This window comes from Hylaeus anthracinus, unplaced genomic scaffold (genome assembly GCF_026225885.1).
Source record: "Hylaeus anthracinus isolate JK02 unplaced genomic scaffold, UHH_iyHylAnth1.0_haploid 12001, whole genome shotgun sequence".
Taxonomy (NCBI): domain Eukaryota; kingdom Metazoa; phylum Arthropoda; class Insecta; order Hymenoptera; family Colletidae; genus Hylaeus; species Hylaeus anthracinus.
In genome coordinates, this window is record NW_026534348.1 from 15121087 (window position 1) to 15138726 (window position 17640).

The 17640-nt window shown below is 31.5% G+C and overlaps 4 protein-coding genes across 7 annotated transcripts; 2 read left to right on the forward strand and 2 right to left on the reverse strand.

The window, feature by feature from the left end:
- The first annotated feature begins 241 nt into the window (after positions 1-241).
- On the forward strand, positions 242-1948 carry LOC128890956 (proline-rich protein PRCC). The gene is made up of 3 exons (XM_054150003.1): positions 242-717; positions 790-846; positions 912-1948. The coding sequence occupies exons 1-3, from the start codon at positions 346-348 to the stop codon at positions 1809-1811; spliced, it is 1329 nt and encodes a 442-aa protein (XP_054005978.1). The 5' UTR covers positions 242-345; the 3' UTR covers positions 1812-1948.
- Positions 1833-3049, reverse strand: LOC128890961 (uncharacterized). The gene is made up of 2 exons (XM_054150015.1): positions 2816-3049; positions 1833-2692 (listed from the first exon to the last, which is right to left on the reverse strand). Exons 1-2 carry the CDS (start codon positions 2885-2887, stop codon positions 1937-1939), a joined length of 828 nt encoding a protein of 275 aa, XP_054005990.1. The 5' UTR covers positions 2888-3049; the 3' UTR covers positions 1833-1936.
- A 313-nt stretch (positions 3050-3362) lies between these two features.
- LOC128890963 (alpha-endosulfine) lies at positions 3363-4727 on the forward strand. Its single transcript, XM_054150016.1, has 3 exons — positions 3363-3821; positions 4076-4192; positions 4328-4727. Exons 1-3 carry the CDS (start codon positions 3780-3782, stop codon positions 4496-4498), a joined length of 330 nt encoding a protein of 109 aa, XP_054005991.1. The 5' UTR covers positions 3363-3779; the 3' UTR covers positions 4499-4727.
- Positions 4728-5606: 879 nt separating this feature from the next.
- LOC128890954 (long-chain-fatty-acid--CoA ligase ACSBG2) lies at positions 5607-17411 on the reverse strand. Of its 4 annotated transcripts, none has more exons than XM_054150001.1 (13): positions 17252-17411; positions 10297-10364; positions 9641-9692; positions 9351-9558; positions 9133-9267; positions 8858-9053; positions 8674-8775; positions 8389-8535; positions 7835-8310; positions 7538-7752; positions 7299-7450; positions 7100-7225; positions 5607-6982 (listed from the first exon to the last, which is right to left on the reverse strand). In XM_054150001.1, exons 2-13 carry the CDS (start codon positions 10357-10359, stop codon positions 6788-6790), a joined length of 2067 nt encoding a protein of 688 aa, XP_054005976.1. In that variant the 5' UTR covers positions 10360-10364; positions 17252-17411; the 3' UTR covers positions 5607-6787. The 4 variants fall into 4 exon arrangements, with proteins under 4 accessions (XP_054005976.1, XP_054005974.1, XP_054005975.1 ...); XM_054149999.1 differs by lacking the exon at positions 17252-17411 and adding an exon at positions 13885-13933; XM_054150000.1 differs by lacking the exon at positions 17252-17411 and adding an exon at positions 13117-13198.
- Between the last annotated feature and the right edge of the window lie 229 nt (positions 17412-17640).

Genomic DNA, 17640 nt, shown 5'->3' on the forward strand with positions numbered 1-17640 from the left:
TCAAGAATAAGAACTACTTGGCTGCAAACTGGAGCGTTTTGCCACCGATGGCGCTGATCACAGACCTTTAAATGCTGATTAAAAAATTATATTTAATATATCTAAAATAATTCATTTTTATACTCGATCGTGAACAGAAATTCCATTAAATGTCATGGTCTCGTCTCTGATACTATGATATTATAATAATAGTATATGCATTTCTGTACAGTGACCTCTATAAACAGTCGCTGCAATCACTTCTATTATGGAACTGTCAATCTTTCTTTTGAGGTCATAGTTTCGACGCATACATTTGATAAAGGACTAACTTTATGTAAATGAACAATTTTATTCGTATTAAAAATGAGTCTTGTGGCGTATGACAGCAGCGATGAAAGCACAGAAGATGAAGGGTATAATTGCGAAATGGATAGTGTAAACAATGCTACAGAGGAAGCTGTAGTTAAACGAACAAATGACAAATTGTGCTTGCCTTCTCCAAAATACGATCCTCTGATAACAGAGACTGAAAACAATAATGTTGACACAGGCATCTCATCGGAAAAAATTCATTTCGATAAATTACCTAAACCTAAAAGCTCGATTAACGAACCAGAAAATATCGTGGAAGAGGACGATATCCCTTTTCCGAAGAAAGAAATCGAATTAAAATCCGAAAAAGCAACCAAAAAAGATCGTGCACCAGTTAGAATAACAGTTCCTTCTTTATCTGATGTAAGAATAATGATTACAAGTGATTAATTACAAGTTAACATCCAACAAACTAATGTGTTTTATTAATTGCAGTTTAAAGATGTTGAAGAAGAGAATGAAAAGAAATCTAACAAAATTAAAGTGTCAAGTGTAAGTATATCTATAGACAATGAATGCATAATAACATAGTCTGATAAATTTATATATAATTTCAGAAAGGTACCAAACTTTTTGCACTTCTACCACCACCAAGAGGATCTGAAATAAAGAGTATTAATAATTTAATACCTAATGTTATTAGTAAAACAGTAGCAAAAACAAATCAAATGAAACTACAAGCAAATAAAGACACAAAAACTTCAGAGACAAATAAAGTAACAAAGCCTGAAACAAGAAAAATTTCTATAGGAATAAATTACGACTCAAACTCTGAGGATGAAGATGATATGATCACAAGCAGTGGTACTAGTTGTACTACAGATTTCTTTGCTCTAGCAGAAACTGAAAATATTTCAAATCCTCCTATATTGGATTCCTTACCTAGCAACTCACATTTAGAAAAGAAATCAAGTAACTTTGATACATCAATGGAGAATGATTCAAACACAGGTGGCAGTACACTTAGTATAGCTGTAAATGAAGCCTGTACAAATGGTTCTCAAAAGACATTAGTGAGTACTGTCATGAATTTACCAAAAGAAGAGATTTTGCTAAAAAACAAAGCAGAAGTTGGTCCAAAATTACCTGTACCTGAACAAGAGTATAACATTGATACAGAAGGAAATGTAGCCTTTGATGATAAAGCTATTGAATATCTTTGTGGGAGAAGGGGAATAAAGCGAAAAAATAAAGAAATTGAAGAAGCCAATATTATTGAAATTAATGGTGAAGATATTAAACCAGATGAACGGGAATGGTTGGTAAAAGCATTAACAGAAGAGCCAGTACAGAGACCAGTTTCTATGCAAGGTGGTGGAGTGAATTCCCAATCTAAAAAGAAGCATCAAATAACATACTTAGCACATCAAGCAAAGGCAATGGAAATGGAGTTAAAAAATCAATGGGCACAAAACAGAATGACCCGGAAACAGACACAGTCGAAATATGGATTTTAAATAAAGATTTGTACAAAAATATATATAAATATAATAGTCTTTATTATTGTATAAAAGTGAAAAAATTTACAAATGAAACATATTGCAAATGTAATTAACGATACTGTTAATGTCTACTGCTCATACTAAACTTTCTTTAAAAATGCTTTCTCAATAGTTTCATACTCCTTTCGTTTAACTTCAAGCTGAGCTTTAGCTTGTAATAAATTTGGTGGTAAATCTCCATACTGACTAAGGTATTCTTTAAGCTCAGCTAATTCACCCAATGTTTCTAAATACTTATGATATTTCTCTAATATTTCTTGCGGATAAAGATCTTGAATATTCATATCTTCCAGATCAGCTTCTAAGTTCTCCATGGTTTGTTGATATTCATTTAGTTTTATAGATAATGACATTTTATCACAATCGGTATCTTCTTGTTCCTTCTGTGCATTTTCCAAGAAGCATTCAAGAGAACTTACAGCTTCTTGCAAGTGATTAAGCTTTCTTGAAAAAATTGAATATTTTCTATAAAGATGATCATACAATAATGACAGCTGTTTTTCTTCGTGTTGTCTTTTCTTTTCTTCAATTTTTTTCCTTTCACTTACTATACTTAATGAAACATCATCAAGATCTGACAGTTTCACAAATCGTAAAATTAATGCTATCTTTTGCAATCCTTCCCTGATGTCACTTGGTAAAAATTGTAATTCTAGGTTTAATTGGGATAACAACGACGAAATTTCTTTTCCAAATGCGATATTTTCCTCTGTCGTCTCCGAAATTCCTCTTTCTAAAACCTGAAGTAACGACTGCTCTTCCGAAGAAATGTCTTCGCGAAATCTCACACTCGAAGCAGTGCTGGAGCCAGTATCATTCTGCGAGAGTGATCCTACCTGTTATTTAAATTTTATTTACAATTATTTCAGAATGTCACTTTATTTTATGAAACTGTCTTAAAAATTCAGAAACGTTCTCAGTTAACAAAGAAATGTATACATAGACAGGACGAAACTTACCTCACTGTTACACTCCATAATAAATGCAAAAACTGTTATATTACGCTCTCTTACAAGAGTTCCTAAATACATAAATTTCAGATTCTTTCATAAAAAAAAGAATGGATAAAATGAAAGTAGATAGTCCTTTACTTAATTTGTATTCAACATAATAAACTGCATTTCGTCCTTGAAATATATATTTGTGTCTCTACAAACGAAATTTACGAAATGGTACGAGTTTCTTAAGACAGTGTCTCTCAATCTTGTTGGCTAGTGATTCTCTTTTAAGATTCATTTTTGTGATTGAATCATACAGAGATCATTTTTCTTCACAATATCAAATGATACCATATTTTCATAGTACTATTTTGTTGGTGGTTTTGTCGCCCATCTAGAAGTTATAGCTTCCTATTTTTTTACATTTTTCATTCGTAAATTTCAAAAAATCAAAGTGACCCGTAGGGGTCATGTGATTCTTGTTGAGAATCCTTGTTTAAGACTCGTTTCCACGCCAAAATCAAGCGAGCGTATGAAATTAAATTTTTCTCTTAACTATTTTTATCGACCGGAAATGCACGTGTGCAGTTTACTATTAGCAGATTTTATGATAGCTTGCTTACATAAGTTGACAGACAGTGTACATTCATAAATTCTTATTTAAACTGTGATTTTTATCGCTTGTCTACGTCATGAAAATTCGCACCTCGATAGAATTCCGGTAACGGCCGCCTGGAAACCCATGATCCTATACGAATCCGCTGTTGCTGCTTTTGTGTATTACACTTTCATTGACAGTTATTTGTTTTCGGCAACGAGAGAGTTTATAAAATCGGGAACGCGCAGAATTGTACAATTCAGAAAGAAAGGGTATCGGTGCCATCGCACTACGTATTTTTATGCGCTAGTGTCGAAACGCGTATTTAAAGGGTGATTGATCAATTTTGAAAACAACCACCGAAAGAAGTGGTTAGAAGCAGTCAGGATGAGCGACAATCAAGCCAACGAACTAACTCGAACAGTTGAGGTACAATTCCCTTTAATGAGTACAGATTTATAAAGATTGTAGTATATTTGTAGTTCGAGGTCTTAAAAATAATTTTCGGTATTCCTATATCAAAATTCGTATTATTAAACAAATTATGTGATCGCTAGTGGGACATGTTCAGATGTCATATTTTGAAACTTCTTTTTTTCTCGAAATTCTATTTTAAATCGATGTATATCGTAGCGTACATTCATTTGCAGGTTTGTTGAAAAACAAAATAATTTTTGTTACAGTTGTCTTCAAATGACATTGAGAAGATAGAAGAAGCAAAATTAAGAGCAAAGTTTCCAACCACAGGACGTCCAATTAGTGGACATTCAGCGTTTCTGCAGAAGAGGCTAGCTAAAGGGGTAATATAGATATTTAAATTTTACACATTTATTTTGGAGTAGAAAGCCTAAAAGTAACAAAATTACTGTAAGGACTAAATGAATTAATATTTAGTACTATTGAATGTTTCTAAATAATACATGAAACACTTTCAGCAAAAATATTTTGATTCTGGGGATTATCAAATGGCAAAACAAAAATATACAGCTAAACCAAAGCCAGCTGGTGTTTTGCCAACAGGTGATGCTATACCTACACCTGAAACTGTACCGCAACGAAAAACATCTATCATTCAACAAAAATTTAATACGTCTAGTACTTCATAAGTTTCTGTAAGATTTTCAAAGTATTACAACTCCAGTGATATGGTGCGATCGCATGCAATCCAAATTTTAAACAAACCAGTGTCTTTATATTTTCTAGATGGTATTATTTTAAAAGTTTAGGTTCTATGACACTTCTCAGATGCCTGTTTGACGATCAGAGCTTTGATGCAAAAATGTTATGTTTGCAATTCTATATATTACTTTCAATATACTGTGTGTTGAGAAAGCATTTTTGAGAGTTGTTTTTGAAGATCCTTAAGACACTTTAAAAGAATCAATTCATTTATAATATATTTTGTGACAGTGTATTATGGATTAAACAATATAGTTCTGATTTTTCATTTATCAAAAATAGGGGTGTTAATATTTAAGTAACACCCACCTATTGTTTAATACATTTGAGTTACTTTTATAGGCAGCAATAAATTTGGATTTTAAATTCGCAAGCATGATGATAGGATTCGAACTTTGTTGTATAAATAAGCAATGAAGCTAGGTATATAGGAATACAAGGAAAAATATGATTGATGATAAGAGATGATAATGTAAATGTAACCACTTGTACATGCAATAGAATTTCAGGATAAGACATTTTACAGATCTGCATTTCCAAAGTTGCTGTGATGCGCTTAGTAAGACTATTTTCTTATAAGATGTCAGGTTGTCATAAGAATATGTATGTAGCATAAAACAATCTTAAATATAACAATTGTTTTGGTTATTGTAAACTATATTAGTAATATATTGCAATTTAAACATAATAATATTTATTTAGTTACCCACCCATTCTCATAATAGTGAAGAAAAAGTTACAAAATAAACTTCTATCCATTATTAATTGTCATTAATTATTTTCATCATATATTAGTGTGTTGGAGTGTGTAGAGATTGTAAGAAATTTATTTTATTATACGAATAACAAGACGAATATTTAATAATATAATTGTATTTAAAAAATAAATATATCCAAATAATAAAAGTGCACTTAAAATAAAAAAAATGTAAGCAGAGAGAGTTTATTGATTAAAATTTTATTGTTTAACTAATTATAATAACAGGAAGAAAAGACTACATCCATTCTGCACTCCATGTATAATTTTTATATAAATATTTTCAGTTATTATTTATTTCCTCATTTGATTACAATACACTTTGCATAATTATAAAATATCATAAGAAAATAAACAGTAGTGAGAATGTACAGAGAAATTCGTTGTGTTTACTTAAAAGAAGTGTTTGGATTACTTTAATGTTTTACATTTCTAAACATAAATTAATTTCTGCATTCCTTGCATGATTTAAGTAATGTTACCCATTGATGCATTCAACACAGTGCTCTCTTATACATACATGAATAGTATGATAGTACTGAATATATTTTAGTTCTGTTCAGTACTATTAAATTGTTTATTTATATTTATGTACTTTGGTAAATACACATTATTGTTAACAATAATGTTTGCTTACAAATTCATGTTTATACTAATGTCACATTTTTTATTCATAGAGGCACTTATCTATTACCATATTTTGAGAAAATTTTAACTCCACTTAGTTTATTTTTTTTTTCACTTTATATTTGATCGAATAATAAAAAATAATCAGACCAACATTTATTGTCAAAGAAACTAATATATTAGTAACAAACTACGTTGTTACAACAAATTATATAATTTTGAAAGTGTCACGCCAAAAGGACATATGTATGTGTATGAAATTTTTGTTTAATTAGAATAGTATGAAATGAAAAACAATTGGGACGCACGCGCAATTGAAATTTCCCGAACTATACATCTTCTTAGTGTGACACTTTCAATTTGATCATACCAAAGATATATAAGATTTGCTTTTCTAAATTACATTATAATGTATATTTAGTACATATTCTTAAATATATTATACATTATATGTCGATTTTAAAGAATAATTTGTACATAATTCACAGTTCAATACAAGAATAGAGATTCTTATAAAACGTACAATTAGTTATACTTAAGTTATATTTCCTTCTATTAAAGTATTTAATAACCAAAAAAGTACCATTTGATGTTAATATACAACTTAAGTAATAATCGTATAGTTTTGAAATTTAAATAATTTTTTGAAATGTGTAAAAAATAAATCACTGTTACATTACAGGTTAGGTTGTTTACTTGTATAATATCACAATTACCTTCAATATCAAAGCACTTTATATAGGCATGTTTGCAGTTGCTTCAATATTTACTTTTTTAATGGTATTGGAACAATCTCTTGAGGACACATTTTGCACTTTTATGTATAAAATATTTACTTGTACATATCTTCTATCAAACTTTCATACATTTTGTAAACAACATTCCTTTTGAGTTTAAGTGTTGGGCCTAATTCTCCAGTTGGAATTGAGAGGTCATGTGGCAAAATTCGGAATTTCTGTACCTTATGTGCATTACTTATAACTTTATTATTTACTCTTTTAATAGCTTTATCAATTTCTTCATACACCTAAAAACAAATGGTAGAATTAATATATTGTAGTATATAACATGCCTAAAAAAATAATGTACTATGCATTAAACATAATTTTTTATGTACAATAATTAATCAAATTAATTATCTTACAAGTGGATCATGAGTTTTTATAACATCATCTACTGTTTTCGATTTACTTCCAATAGACTGTAACCATCGTAATGTATCTGATGTAAATGTATCTTTTGGTGCACCAGTATGAACATCCATTTCAGTCTGAAAGTACATAAAAAAAAAAAATAGTAATAAATAGTTATAATTATATTATACTATAATGTATTGAACTTACCCTTAGACTAACCAACATGGTAAGATACTTTTTTCCATCTCCAATTAATATAGCATTACTCAATGCAGGTAATTCAGCTAACATTAAGTGTTCTATGTTAACTGGTGATATATTCTCTCCACCAGCAGTAATAATCAATTCTTTTATTCTTCCTAAGTATCAACAAGACAAAGGTATATTAAAAATAACATGAAATGAGACTAAAGAAAACACGTATTTATATAGTAGATGATATTTACCTGTTACAAATATATATCCGTCCGAGTCTTTCTTGCCTAGATCACCAGTATGCAGCCATCTATCTTTGTCTAAAGCATCTATGGATTTTTCATATTCGCCTAAATATCCCATAAATACGTGTCGACCGCGCATACAAATTTCCCCTTCACCCACAGCATCTGGTTTATTCAATTTTGTTTCGAATCCAGGTAATGTTTTACCAATACTACCGAGTCTAAACATAAATAATGCTGTTAAACATCTTACATCCTACTTGTTAATATCAGTAAAAATGTTCATAAGTAATAAATAATAACCTGTATTCGTAATTAGTACACATACTGTGTGGGCCACTACTTTCAGACATTCCGTATGCATCACATATAAGAATATCTAAGCTCATGAAGTATTGCTTAATTTCTAAACTTAAAGGTGCTGCCCCAGACAGAAAAATGTGGCATCTATTGAAACCAAGCGCTGCCTTCACATTGTTAAATACTAGCCATTTGGCAAATAAGTAACCCCAGTGTTTGTAATCAGTGCCATTAATTTTATTCAGATTGTAGTAAAGTCCTTGTGCTTTTGCCCAAGACGAAATCCAAGTTTTTATTATTCCATTATTACTGGCAACTATTTGCATTTTTTCGTAAATCTTCTCCCATACTCTAGGTATGCCCAAGAAGACAGTAGGTTGCACTAAACTTAGGGTTTGGACTAAAGTACCTTTAAGTGCAGTCTTCTCCGCAAAATGTAACGTGCCCGCAACGGCCATGCAGGAATATATATCGACTAGCTAGATTCATTAAATAGTAATATTAATAATTTGGTAATATTATACTCTGGGTATATAAAATATACTCGCTGTACTCACCTGTGCTGCAACGTGCGATAATGGTAAATAGCTAACTAGAATTTCGGTTCCCATCTGGAGATTAAGTTGTTTAACAGTGGTGTATGCAGTAAATACATAATTATCATGATTTAACATCGCAGCTTTCGGGTTCCCAACTGTACCTGACTATAAATAAAACAGTACATCTTAATTTATCTATAGTGGAAAATTATGGATAATTATTAATAATACATTATTTTCACAAAGTCATATTTTATATAGCAATGAAAAAAAAAATCCATATAAATATTTTATTTCTCATACCGTGAAAACCAAAGTGCAACATTCGTTCACTGCAATTTTCTTCAGAGCTTCGTTTAATTTATCATCAGGCTCTTCTGCTCCCATTTTAAGTACATCATCCCACTAAAACAAAAAAAAAAAAAACAGATATTTTTATGAAGTATACGAATAAAAAGCTTTCATCATTTACGCGATATAAACTTACGCCCAACACATCTTTTTCCTGTGGTGTCTCTTCGTACATGATAATTGCCTTTAAGTGGGGGAGATTTTTCTTTATTTTAAGTACTTTCTCTAATTGCCGCGAATCTTCAACCACTATTATATTTGCACGACTAGTTATAGCGCAATATTCACATGCTTCCGGGCTGTTTGTAGTGTACACGCCCACCCCAAATCCTCTATAAAAATAATTTACAGAAAATCAAGTTTGGGGTGTGTTTTATAATGTTTTCAAGCGAAAAATATATTTATCTTTACCCTGCGTATATAGCAGCAATATCTGAAATGACCCATTCCGGACTATTGAATCCTATAATGCAGACACTATGATACTTCTCTAAGCCCAACTTTAAGAAAGCTTTTGCCACGGTTCTTACTGTATTCTCGTATTCCCTGAAAGTGAACGTTCAAAAACATTTAAATTCATGTAAAAAGTTCATTTAAATACATCTACATTCATTTAATATAATCTGTACTTGTAAGTGTATATTTTCCTGTTCCCGTCGTCACCAGGCCTTGTAACCAGAGCAATTTGATTTGGATAATTGGTAGCTGTTTGCATCAGTAAACCAGGTATTGATATGGGTCTTTTTGAAGCTATACCGTCATTATCTAATAGTAGTTGTACGCGACCATTTGCGAGTGATGTAACCGTGTCATCCGTAGGAAGGATTTGTTCAGGTCCTTTGGCCATACAAATAAAAAATAATACGATAAGTATGTTTATTTAGGATTATTTTTTAGCAAAAAGATCGCGAATACCTACCGTCAAGACCGGTTTCAGTGCAAGTCGCATAAGTACCATTTTTTACGGTTTCCTATTCAAATATTAGTGAAGTGATTAATACAATACATTATATGCGTATTATTCTGATAAAAACAAAAAGAAAGATACTTAGAATATATTGGGTCTACCAGAAAGTTCTGTCCATTCCGGTCACAAGTTTCAACAAGTATGCGGATATTCGTTCAAAATGATATACAAATTGCAATCACGCTGGTAAGATGTCATAAATAATAATAAAAATTGTATTATTCAATCAAATTTATTCAAGGCATGAGAAATTTATTATTTTGTTTTATTTTAAAAACGGACAGAAACTTTCCGGTAGTCCTAATATATTTATTTAAAAAAATCAAAAATTAAACTGTTTGTAACGTTGATTTTTACATGATCTTGAACAACAAAAATCACGCGGAAAAAAATTTAGAAAATATTCAAAATGGATTGCCGTTGTTAACTTCGAACATCTTTCAAGTTCAGACTCAAAGTGATTTGAAGATCAACATAATTATTTTAGAAACTTCCGTTAAATGAAACACAATGTATAAGATGAAATTTAATACAAAGTCTTTCTCCGATTCCAGAAGAAGCAAAACAATGTTGAAATATTTCTTTTGTTAATGTTTCATTTATTTTACCTTATCGTTTACTGCGAACCCTTTTATTACTCCATTTGACTGGACCGGTTGCACTGTAGTCATGTTGTCTAAAATAATAACAACAAACAATTGCACCATATAACTGGTCGAAAAATTAATTTCTTCTATTTAATCGGATCGAACATTTTTTAAATGAAATATGCAGCGCGACTACTACGCCGTCTAAACAAAGACAATTTATATTCAGGTTATCAGGTGCTTTCGAATAATGATGTAACTAATTTCATCGCGCTAGAAAATGATGTCAATTCAACACCGAACATAATTACGTTAAATCGCACGTACTTTGAAACTGAATAAGTTAAAGGTCACCGACGTTTGCTTCTTTCACGCTACGTAATTATTGAAATGATACTGGTGTAACGATAATTTTGATAATTAATTTCTGATTAACACCGCTATGCGATGTTTTCAGTTGTAGTGAGTTTTAAAAATAGCTTGACATTGAATATAAGAACTTTCCGTTCGGTACCAGTTGAAATTGTTAATGTTACTCCGTTCCATTGAATGGTAGGATCGTAAATAAAATTGTAGTCGACATTAAGCTAATTCAATTCCTTGCACTTCGAGACTGTTTAGTATAAGCGATTTGTAACTTTAATATAAATGTACAGTGATGACGGTTACGTTACCGGCTTTTTTTTATCGCGTTGAATTTGTAATGATTTGTTTGCTTCAACAAAATCAATGAACGTGACTTTAGCATAAAAAAAAACTCAAGTAGAGATATAGGTTTTTTTTTATTCTGAATAACGGAAAGCTATTAAAATTCTGATTAAAGTTGAAGGACTCGTTTTTCAGGGAAAAAAGAATAACGGACTAACGTCACTTACTTTCCACTATTCAAAATAAAAAACTAATATTCCTATAGGAATGCCAAGTGATTTTTCAATGAAAACTTTTTTTTTTCAATTGAATAAATCTGTTTCGTAATTCGATACGAAAAACGCTGCTAAGCATCTTCATGTTATTATGAAACAAATGTACTATGAACGCTTGAAAGTGTTATGTAATTGATATAATAGGTTGAATGACTCATTTATAAATCAAAATTGAACAGAGTCAGCCTAAATTACGAAAGGATTCGGATCGTTAAATGATTTTCTGATTACTTTAATTCCGAATAATCACTGGAGAGACCGCTAAACAACAAAATATATTCGTTATTCAAATTTTACATGCATATGCGCGCGCATCGCTCTAGTTCGTTTCTGACTGACGCTAATTAAGAGGGAATTTGGTTGGCGTCATAGCCTCGCGCCTCACGCTACCAGAGGTCAAATTTTTTCAAATACTAAAACGAATTTTAACAATGTGTTTATTTTTATTTTCAATCAACTGAATGATTCTTTACAAAATCCACCCAAGAACCAGGGAATATTTTGTAGTATTAATAACCTTTCCTTCCGTTTTTACTTATGAAAAGTGTCTACATTTGTTACACAGTTTCGATCCTTGAAGTTGAATTATAAATAACGATAGGGATATGCTGAAAGATATCGCCACAAATTTATTACCACTATTACTTGCTTTCTTCTTGATTACATCGGGCGACGTACGATCAAAGTACAGCTGATATACATTAATATTTAAGCATTTTGTATGTTGCGTAAAACAGCGATATATCGTTGAGTACGTTAATCTTGACTACGACTGATTTAGAATTAGAAATTGTGAATTTTCAGCAACGAAATTTGCGGTGAATTATTTGCTATTAGTCACTGTTATTATCGAACAGGCCGATTGACACAGTGTCAATAGCTTATTGTTAAGTGTTACTAACATTTGTTAACTTCTCAACAGAAACAATTATCGCGAGCTATCGCTGCGTTATGAATCCTGCCAATAAAATCGGTCGATTTGAATTTCATAACGATGCTAAAAATCTCACGACGTACGAAACTAGAAAGAACTACTGCACAATGAAGTCTTTATACATATATTTACCTTACAGGCAAACTGTATGAAATGTAAAGTTCGAAAACTTAACATATTTTAAATAGTAATGAAGAAGGTAATCATCGAAGTGATTACAAGTTACAAGCATATGATTTTAATTGTAGTTCTCGTCGTAGTATCGACATGCACGGTTTTTATTAAGGTTTCAGTTGAACACTTTATGCTGTAAAGCAGCGATTCTGAACTATAGTACTGTAAAATTGACGTTTCCTTACTAAAGTTTGCAAATCGATTTGTCAATGAAATATGTTACCAGAATACCTTCAAAGAGAAAAAAAAACAACGCTTACAGCACATCAGATTTGTTATGTTTTATTGATATACGAAACGAACAAAATCTAATATTTCATTTCACAAATCAGTAGAGAATTGAGCGTAATTGAAATAGATGTAAACACGAGGCTGGGTTAAGAGAATACAAGATGGAAATTTCCAATTCTTCGAAACAGTTTACAAACGGCTATAAATATCGTGTCTACGTAATCATTGAATTTTGTACTACGTAAATCATTATTCAAAAAATGTTTATACATTCCCAAACATATTTTGATGGCGATTAGCAGCAGATTCTGAATTAAGGTGTCGTTGAAGAGTTTATAGATTGATATTTTAGACTTTCGATTAAACTTGTAAATTAGAAAGAAATGCGTCTTAACGCGTATTTCATGAACTATTAACGTGAAACAATGCGATCGAATATGCATCTGACGTTCCCACCCTTTCGAAGGTGCATTGCTAGGTCGAAAGGCTCTGCTTTCAGAAAGTGCCATTGAAATTTGATTGGGATCAATTTTCTGGACGGCGATGGACCGTTTGATTTTAATTAATTTGAAGAAATACCTTTGAAAAGTAGAATAACCATGTTGACTGATTTCGAAGTATGCTGGCGCGTTAGAATACCACGAGCGAAACTGCGGACTCGCTAAAATCAATAATAGAACATCACACCACCTTCCGGCGGTAATTTCAAACGTGAAATAAATCCTTCGTTTATTCGTGTTTTTTTTTTACCAATAAAAAAAGTAAAAGACTTTGATCGTATATCGCTTTGATGTTTATGGAGGCTTTGACATATCTCTACGAAAACGGTATAAAACCGAGGAAAAGATGATGCATATGAACGTGCATCGGACGATGACATTAGAAAGACATTAGAAATTAATTTAACATTTAGGGCTTTCGTTGTTATTATTAATATTCATGGCTTCAGGATTGTTGTTGCGTTTGATTTCAGCTTGTTACCGACGTTTCTTAACCTATTTGCATCACTAGCGCATATATTCGCGCATTTTGTCTGACCACTATCACCAGAGGCGCACATGGAAATGCACGTAGAAATTGAATTCAAATAAAATATTGGTGATAAGAACGAATTTTCCACTTTTCCGTGTAATGACTGAATTACAAATTACTTCATTATTATCTTGTATAGTATTAAACGTACGTTACCTTAAAACAAACATTTATAAATTCAATTAACATTAATGAATTCTGAAGATTATATAATATTAATATCTTGGACAATATTTAAAAATTAAATCAACATTTATGAGTTATGAAAAGAATGATATTGCGTATAAATTGAATGTAATGAAATTTTTTCCTTACCTCCTACCGTAATTTGGATCTTGTGCATACTTTATTTATACAGATCGAGGTATTAAAGTTAAGTATTAAAGTACACGTATCGTGAGAGTAATAGTTTCCGGGGTATTCAGTTATTAAAATATTACTGTTTGACCTTCATTGACCTTGACTGACTTAAATCATAAGTCGTTGAACTCGTTCGTCTTCGAGCAGAACATTTTCCAAGATACGCAACTTCTACAGCAGCCACGAGACACTGCCAAATGTTTCTTAACATAAAGGTAACGAAACATGCATACAACACACTAATTTAAAAATGATAATTGCAATATTTTGATACCTGAATAGCTCGAAGATTATTTATATGCGAAATTCATTGCTCAATAGAATTATAACATAAAAATATACATTTTATAGAAGATAATCTACCGGTGTTTAATAATTACGTAGAAATACAGCCGTGACACTACATGCCTAATGGAACAGACTATCAAGAAGACTATTTCCTCTGGCTCGTTAAAAAATTAAATAGTTTTTATTGAAACATTACGTTTTAGAGATGAGAGTATGTAGATTCAAACGTACGTAGTGTTATATAATCTCATTTTCAATTGACTTCGAAAAAGGAGAAGGTTACTTAATTCGACATGTATATTATTTTTAATAGCATGCAAACGCAAATACAGAAGTCGTATAAAAGAAGACACGTTGTTTCGTGAACATTACTCATCAATTATTAACAATTGAAAAATAGAATACATCATGGTCGCGTAATTCTTTCATGTCATGACACTCGGAAAACACAGTAAGACCATGTATAATTACGTTATACAACGAATAGTGTAATACTGGAATATGTAATAACGCACAAATTGCTACTTAGATATTTAATTGAACCCGAAAAAGACGTAAAAATTGCACCGATTCAAATGTCCTTTTGACGTGAAGGTTATCGAAGAGTACACGAAATTATCCGATGTACGTCCATCAAGTGAATCATTTCCATATGTAAACAAACTTGATCTTTGATAAAAAAGGCTGCACGTTTTTTTAACGCAAATATAATCCAGAAACAGGAAGAGTTCAAATGCGTCCAATCCAGATATAATTAGGTACACATTGTTTGTAAATGATTAGTATTACATATATTGACCGAGGCGCAATAAAGAGACGAAATTTTTTTTTTTCAATTCATTTTTTCCAATAAAAAATTAATTCATTTTTGTTTTATTTTTGTAGTAACTATACTAATATGAACTTACTTAGTTATAAGTTTGTATGTCTATACTGTAACTGCGAGATCGAAATTATTCGGATGATACAAGCATTGTTATCAACAACGTCGTGACCGTAACCTCTAATTCTATTGTGATATCCTTGCTTCGTGTTCTGTTTAGAATTGTACCGTTAAACGGTCAGTGTTTCATTCGAACACGTAAAGTGGAGAATGTCTATTTTCGCACGAATAAATCTCTACATAAAATCACAGAAGACAATTCATCATCGTCTACATGTTCTCGACGCTAATCTTCCAATCGAAAATATAAATTGCAATTACATGTCTCATTACTAGAACATTATCGACGCAATGAAACGTTGATAAAAGACGCATAAATTCGACACAAATGATTTCTTACATCGAAGATACAAAAGTTCGAAAGAAATATTAATCGGTAACTTCCAACCAGAAAAGCCTAATCACGCATTTGAAAACTATTAAAAAATCAATTTAATACGATCATGTATCGTGCCGTTGAACTTTTCTCGTGCACATAATAAGGTAAATAAATTCAGTAACGTGCAGTTTTCATTCGTGTATATTCTAATTTAATACTCCGTATTTAAAGTTAAAAGTTTTATTTCATTAGTTAACATACCACTTATCTACTAATAAATTTGAACATTGCTCATTTTACATACGAGTGAAACTTAAAGAAAGTAGAACATTGACAACGTTCATACAGTGAGTCACATGAATCCTCGACTTCCTCATCTGCTGATTTCAAACTGACCTAATACATTTTTAGACCATAAGTTTGCGGTATACGTATCAATAAATATATTAACCGCATTAATTACCCTTCTTTTAAAAGTAACAATTCAGTAAAGAATTGATAACATTTTTCATATTAAAATATCGACAGTCTCTAAAGCTAGCAATTGGGATGATCACTTCTGTGACTCGCTTGATGTAAATACGTTCCACGAAATTTTTGCAGCTTCAAACCTGTCGAATTGCAAAAAAAAATGCTGGTTTACTTTCGACAAGTTGCTCGCAGTCTTCGTTACAGTGTACAAATTGAGTCGCAATCTCAACTAAGAAACAAAAAGAGATACTGCCAAAAAGAAGAAAGGTTGAAGGACGCCCACGTAATGATGATAAATATATTTACGATCTTCTGTGGTGATCACCTCATTTTATCATGACCTACAGTGGTGAACGAAACCAATTTGACCAAGTACCAACTTAACTTTTTAAATATTTTGTAGACGAAGAACGTACAAAAATTTTCGATTCGTTACTCGCAGAATAAAAATCAAAGTTCGAATTATAAAATAAAACACTGCACAGTGAACAAATAAAAATTTAATTGTTAAATCCAATAAATGTCACGAATAAATCGCTATACGTAGATTTTATGTCATCTGCTATTCAAATAAAATGTCCAAGTGACATTTTAGGTTAAGGATAAATGAATTCTGAATGATAAAATAACGTAAACTTTCTTCGCAGATTTAACACTGTAATTGATGATTTGTTTCCCCAACATTTATCTATCACTGCACATGCACGATCCAAGGTAAATGTCGTTGATATCTAGTAGACGGAATGAATCGGTTTTTCTAATGACGTCGAGGCTCACGATTGGCTGATTACCAAAGTTTGCACGAACATACGATCCAGGATGATTAAAATGCGCCAATCGACAATTTCGTACTTTTCTCTAAACAAATCTGAGTCACAATTCAACTAATGTGATATATTGAATATATCCATTAAATCCCATAAGTCAAAGCATACACAATTTTGTTTAAAAAATTGCAACATTCATAATGACAAAGATATCAACGTCGATTCGTTGAAAAGTGGGATACGACCCGTTACCGGTGATCATGCCACATCGGAATTCGCTGGCTATTTTGAAATCACTCCGCTGCTTTTTCTGGTGATTATTTATACACTTTTTACTTAAAGTGATAACAAAAAAATGGCATTATAAATTCAACAAAATATAATTATCGAATTAACTTATTCGCCAAAGAAAAATTCGTCGAATTTAATTATTCGACGAACCTAGAAATATTTCCGCGAAATTATTTCTGGTGGGATCTTAAAGAGGGCGTGCACAATTGAATTTTTCACGCGGACAAATTATTCGAAACGTACCTGATCGTTTCTTGAATTACAATTTCACGGTGACCTTACGAGAGAACGGTGTCTGAAGCTGTAAATTCAGGCCTTTCCGGCCAATTACTTCCGCACAGCACGAGAGTTCTTACGATACTGATGCTTTGCCGCGATAATCCACGATGAACTCGCGATTCGTTTACAGGACTGTGCTACACGAAACACTGCGATGGGTAATTCTGCATCCATGTAGCGGGGATTAGGTAGCAATGCGGTATGGAAATAGGTTCGCGGATACTACTTTTTAAAAAAATATTTCTACGCAGATTGATTTTTTAATATAAGGTATAAATTATATCGTCGGGGACTAAAAAGACGTTTTTATTGTCGAAAGGTCGAAACGTAATAACATCCTACTCTTCTTCAAA

Excerpts from the sequence above, each read along its gene's own strand:
- LOC128890954 (XM_054149999.1), bottom strand. The coding sequence starts at position 13,912 with ATGCACAAGATCCAAATTACGGTAGGAG. Across the intron at positions 8,311-8,388 it reads TATCGCACGTTGCAGCACAG|CTAGTCGATATATATTCCTG; the intron begins GTGAGTACAGCG and ends TAATGAATCTAG. Across the intron at positions 7,451-7,537 it reads CGGATATATATTTGTAACAG|GAAGAATAAAAGAATTGATT; the intron begins GTAAATATCATC and ends GTTGATACTTAG.
- LOC128890963 (XM_054150016.1), top strand. The coding sequence starts at position 3,780 with ATGAGCGACAATCAAGCCAACGAACTAACTCGAACAGTTGAG. Across the intron at positions 3,822-4,075 it reads AACTAACTCGAACAGTTGAG|TTGTCTTCAAATGACATTGA; the intron begins GTACAATTCCCT and ends TTTTTGTTACAG. Across the intron at positions 4,193-4,327 it reads AGAAGAGGCTAGCTAAAGGG|CAAAAATATTTTGATTCTGG; the intron begins GTAATATAGATA and ends AAACACTTTCAG.
- LOC128890961 (XM_054150015.1), bottom strand. The coding sequence starts at position 2,887 with ATGTATTTAGGAACTCTTGTAAGAGAGCGTAATATAACAGTTTTTGCA. Across the intron at positions 2,693-2,815 it reads TTATGGAGTGTAACAGTGAG|GTAGGATCACTCTCGCAGAA; the intron begins GTAAGTTTCGTC and ends TTTAAATAACAG.
- LOC128890956 (XM_054150003.1), top strand. The coding sequence starts at position 346 with ATGAGTCTTGTGGCGTATGACAGCAGCGATGAAAGCACAGAAGATGAA. Across the intron at positions 718-789 it reads CAGTTCCTTCTTTATCTGAT|TTTAAAGATGTTGAAGAAGA; the intron begins GTAAGAATAATG and ends TATTAATTGCAG. Across the intron at positions 847-911 it reads ACAAAATTAAAGTGTCAAGT|AAAGGTACCAAACTTTTTGC; the intron begins GTAAGTATATCT and ends ATATAATTTCAG.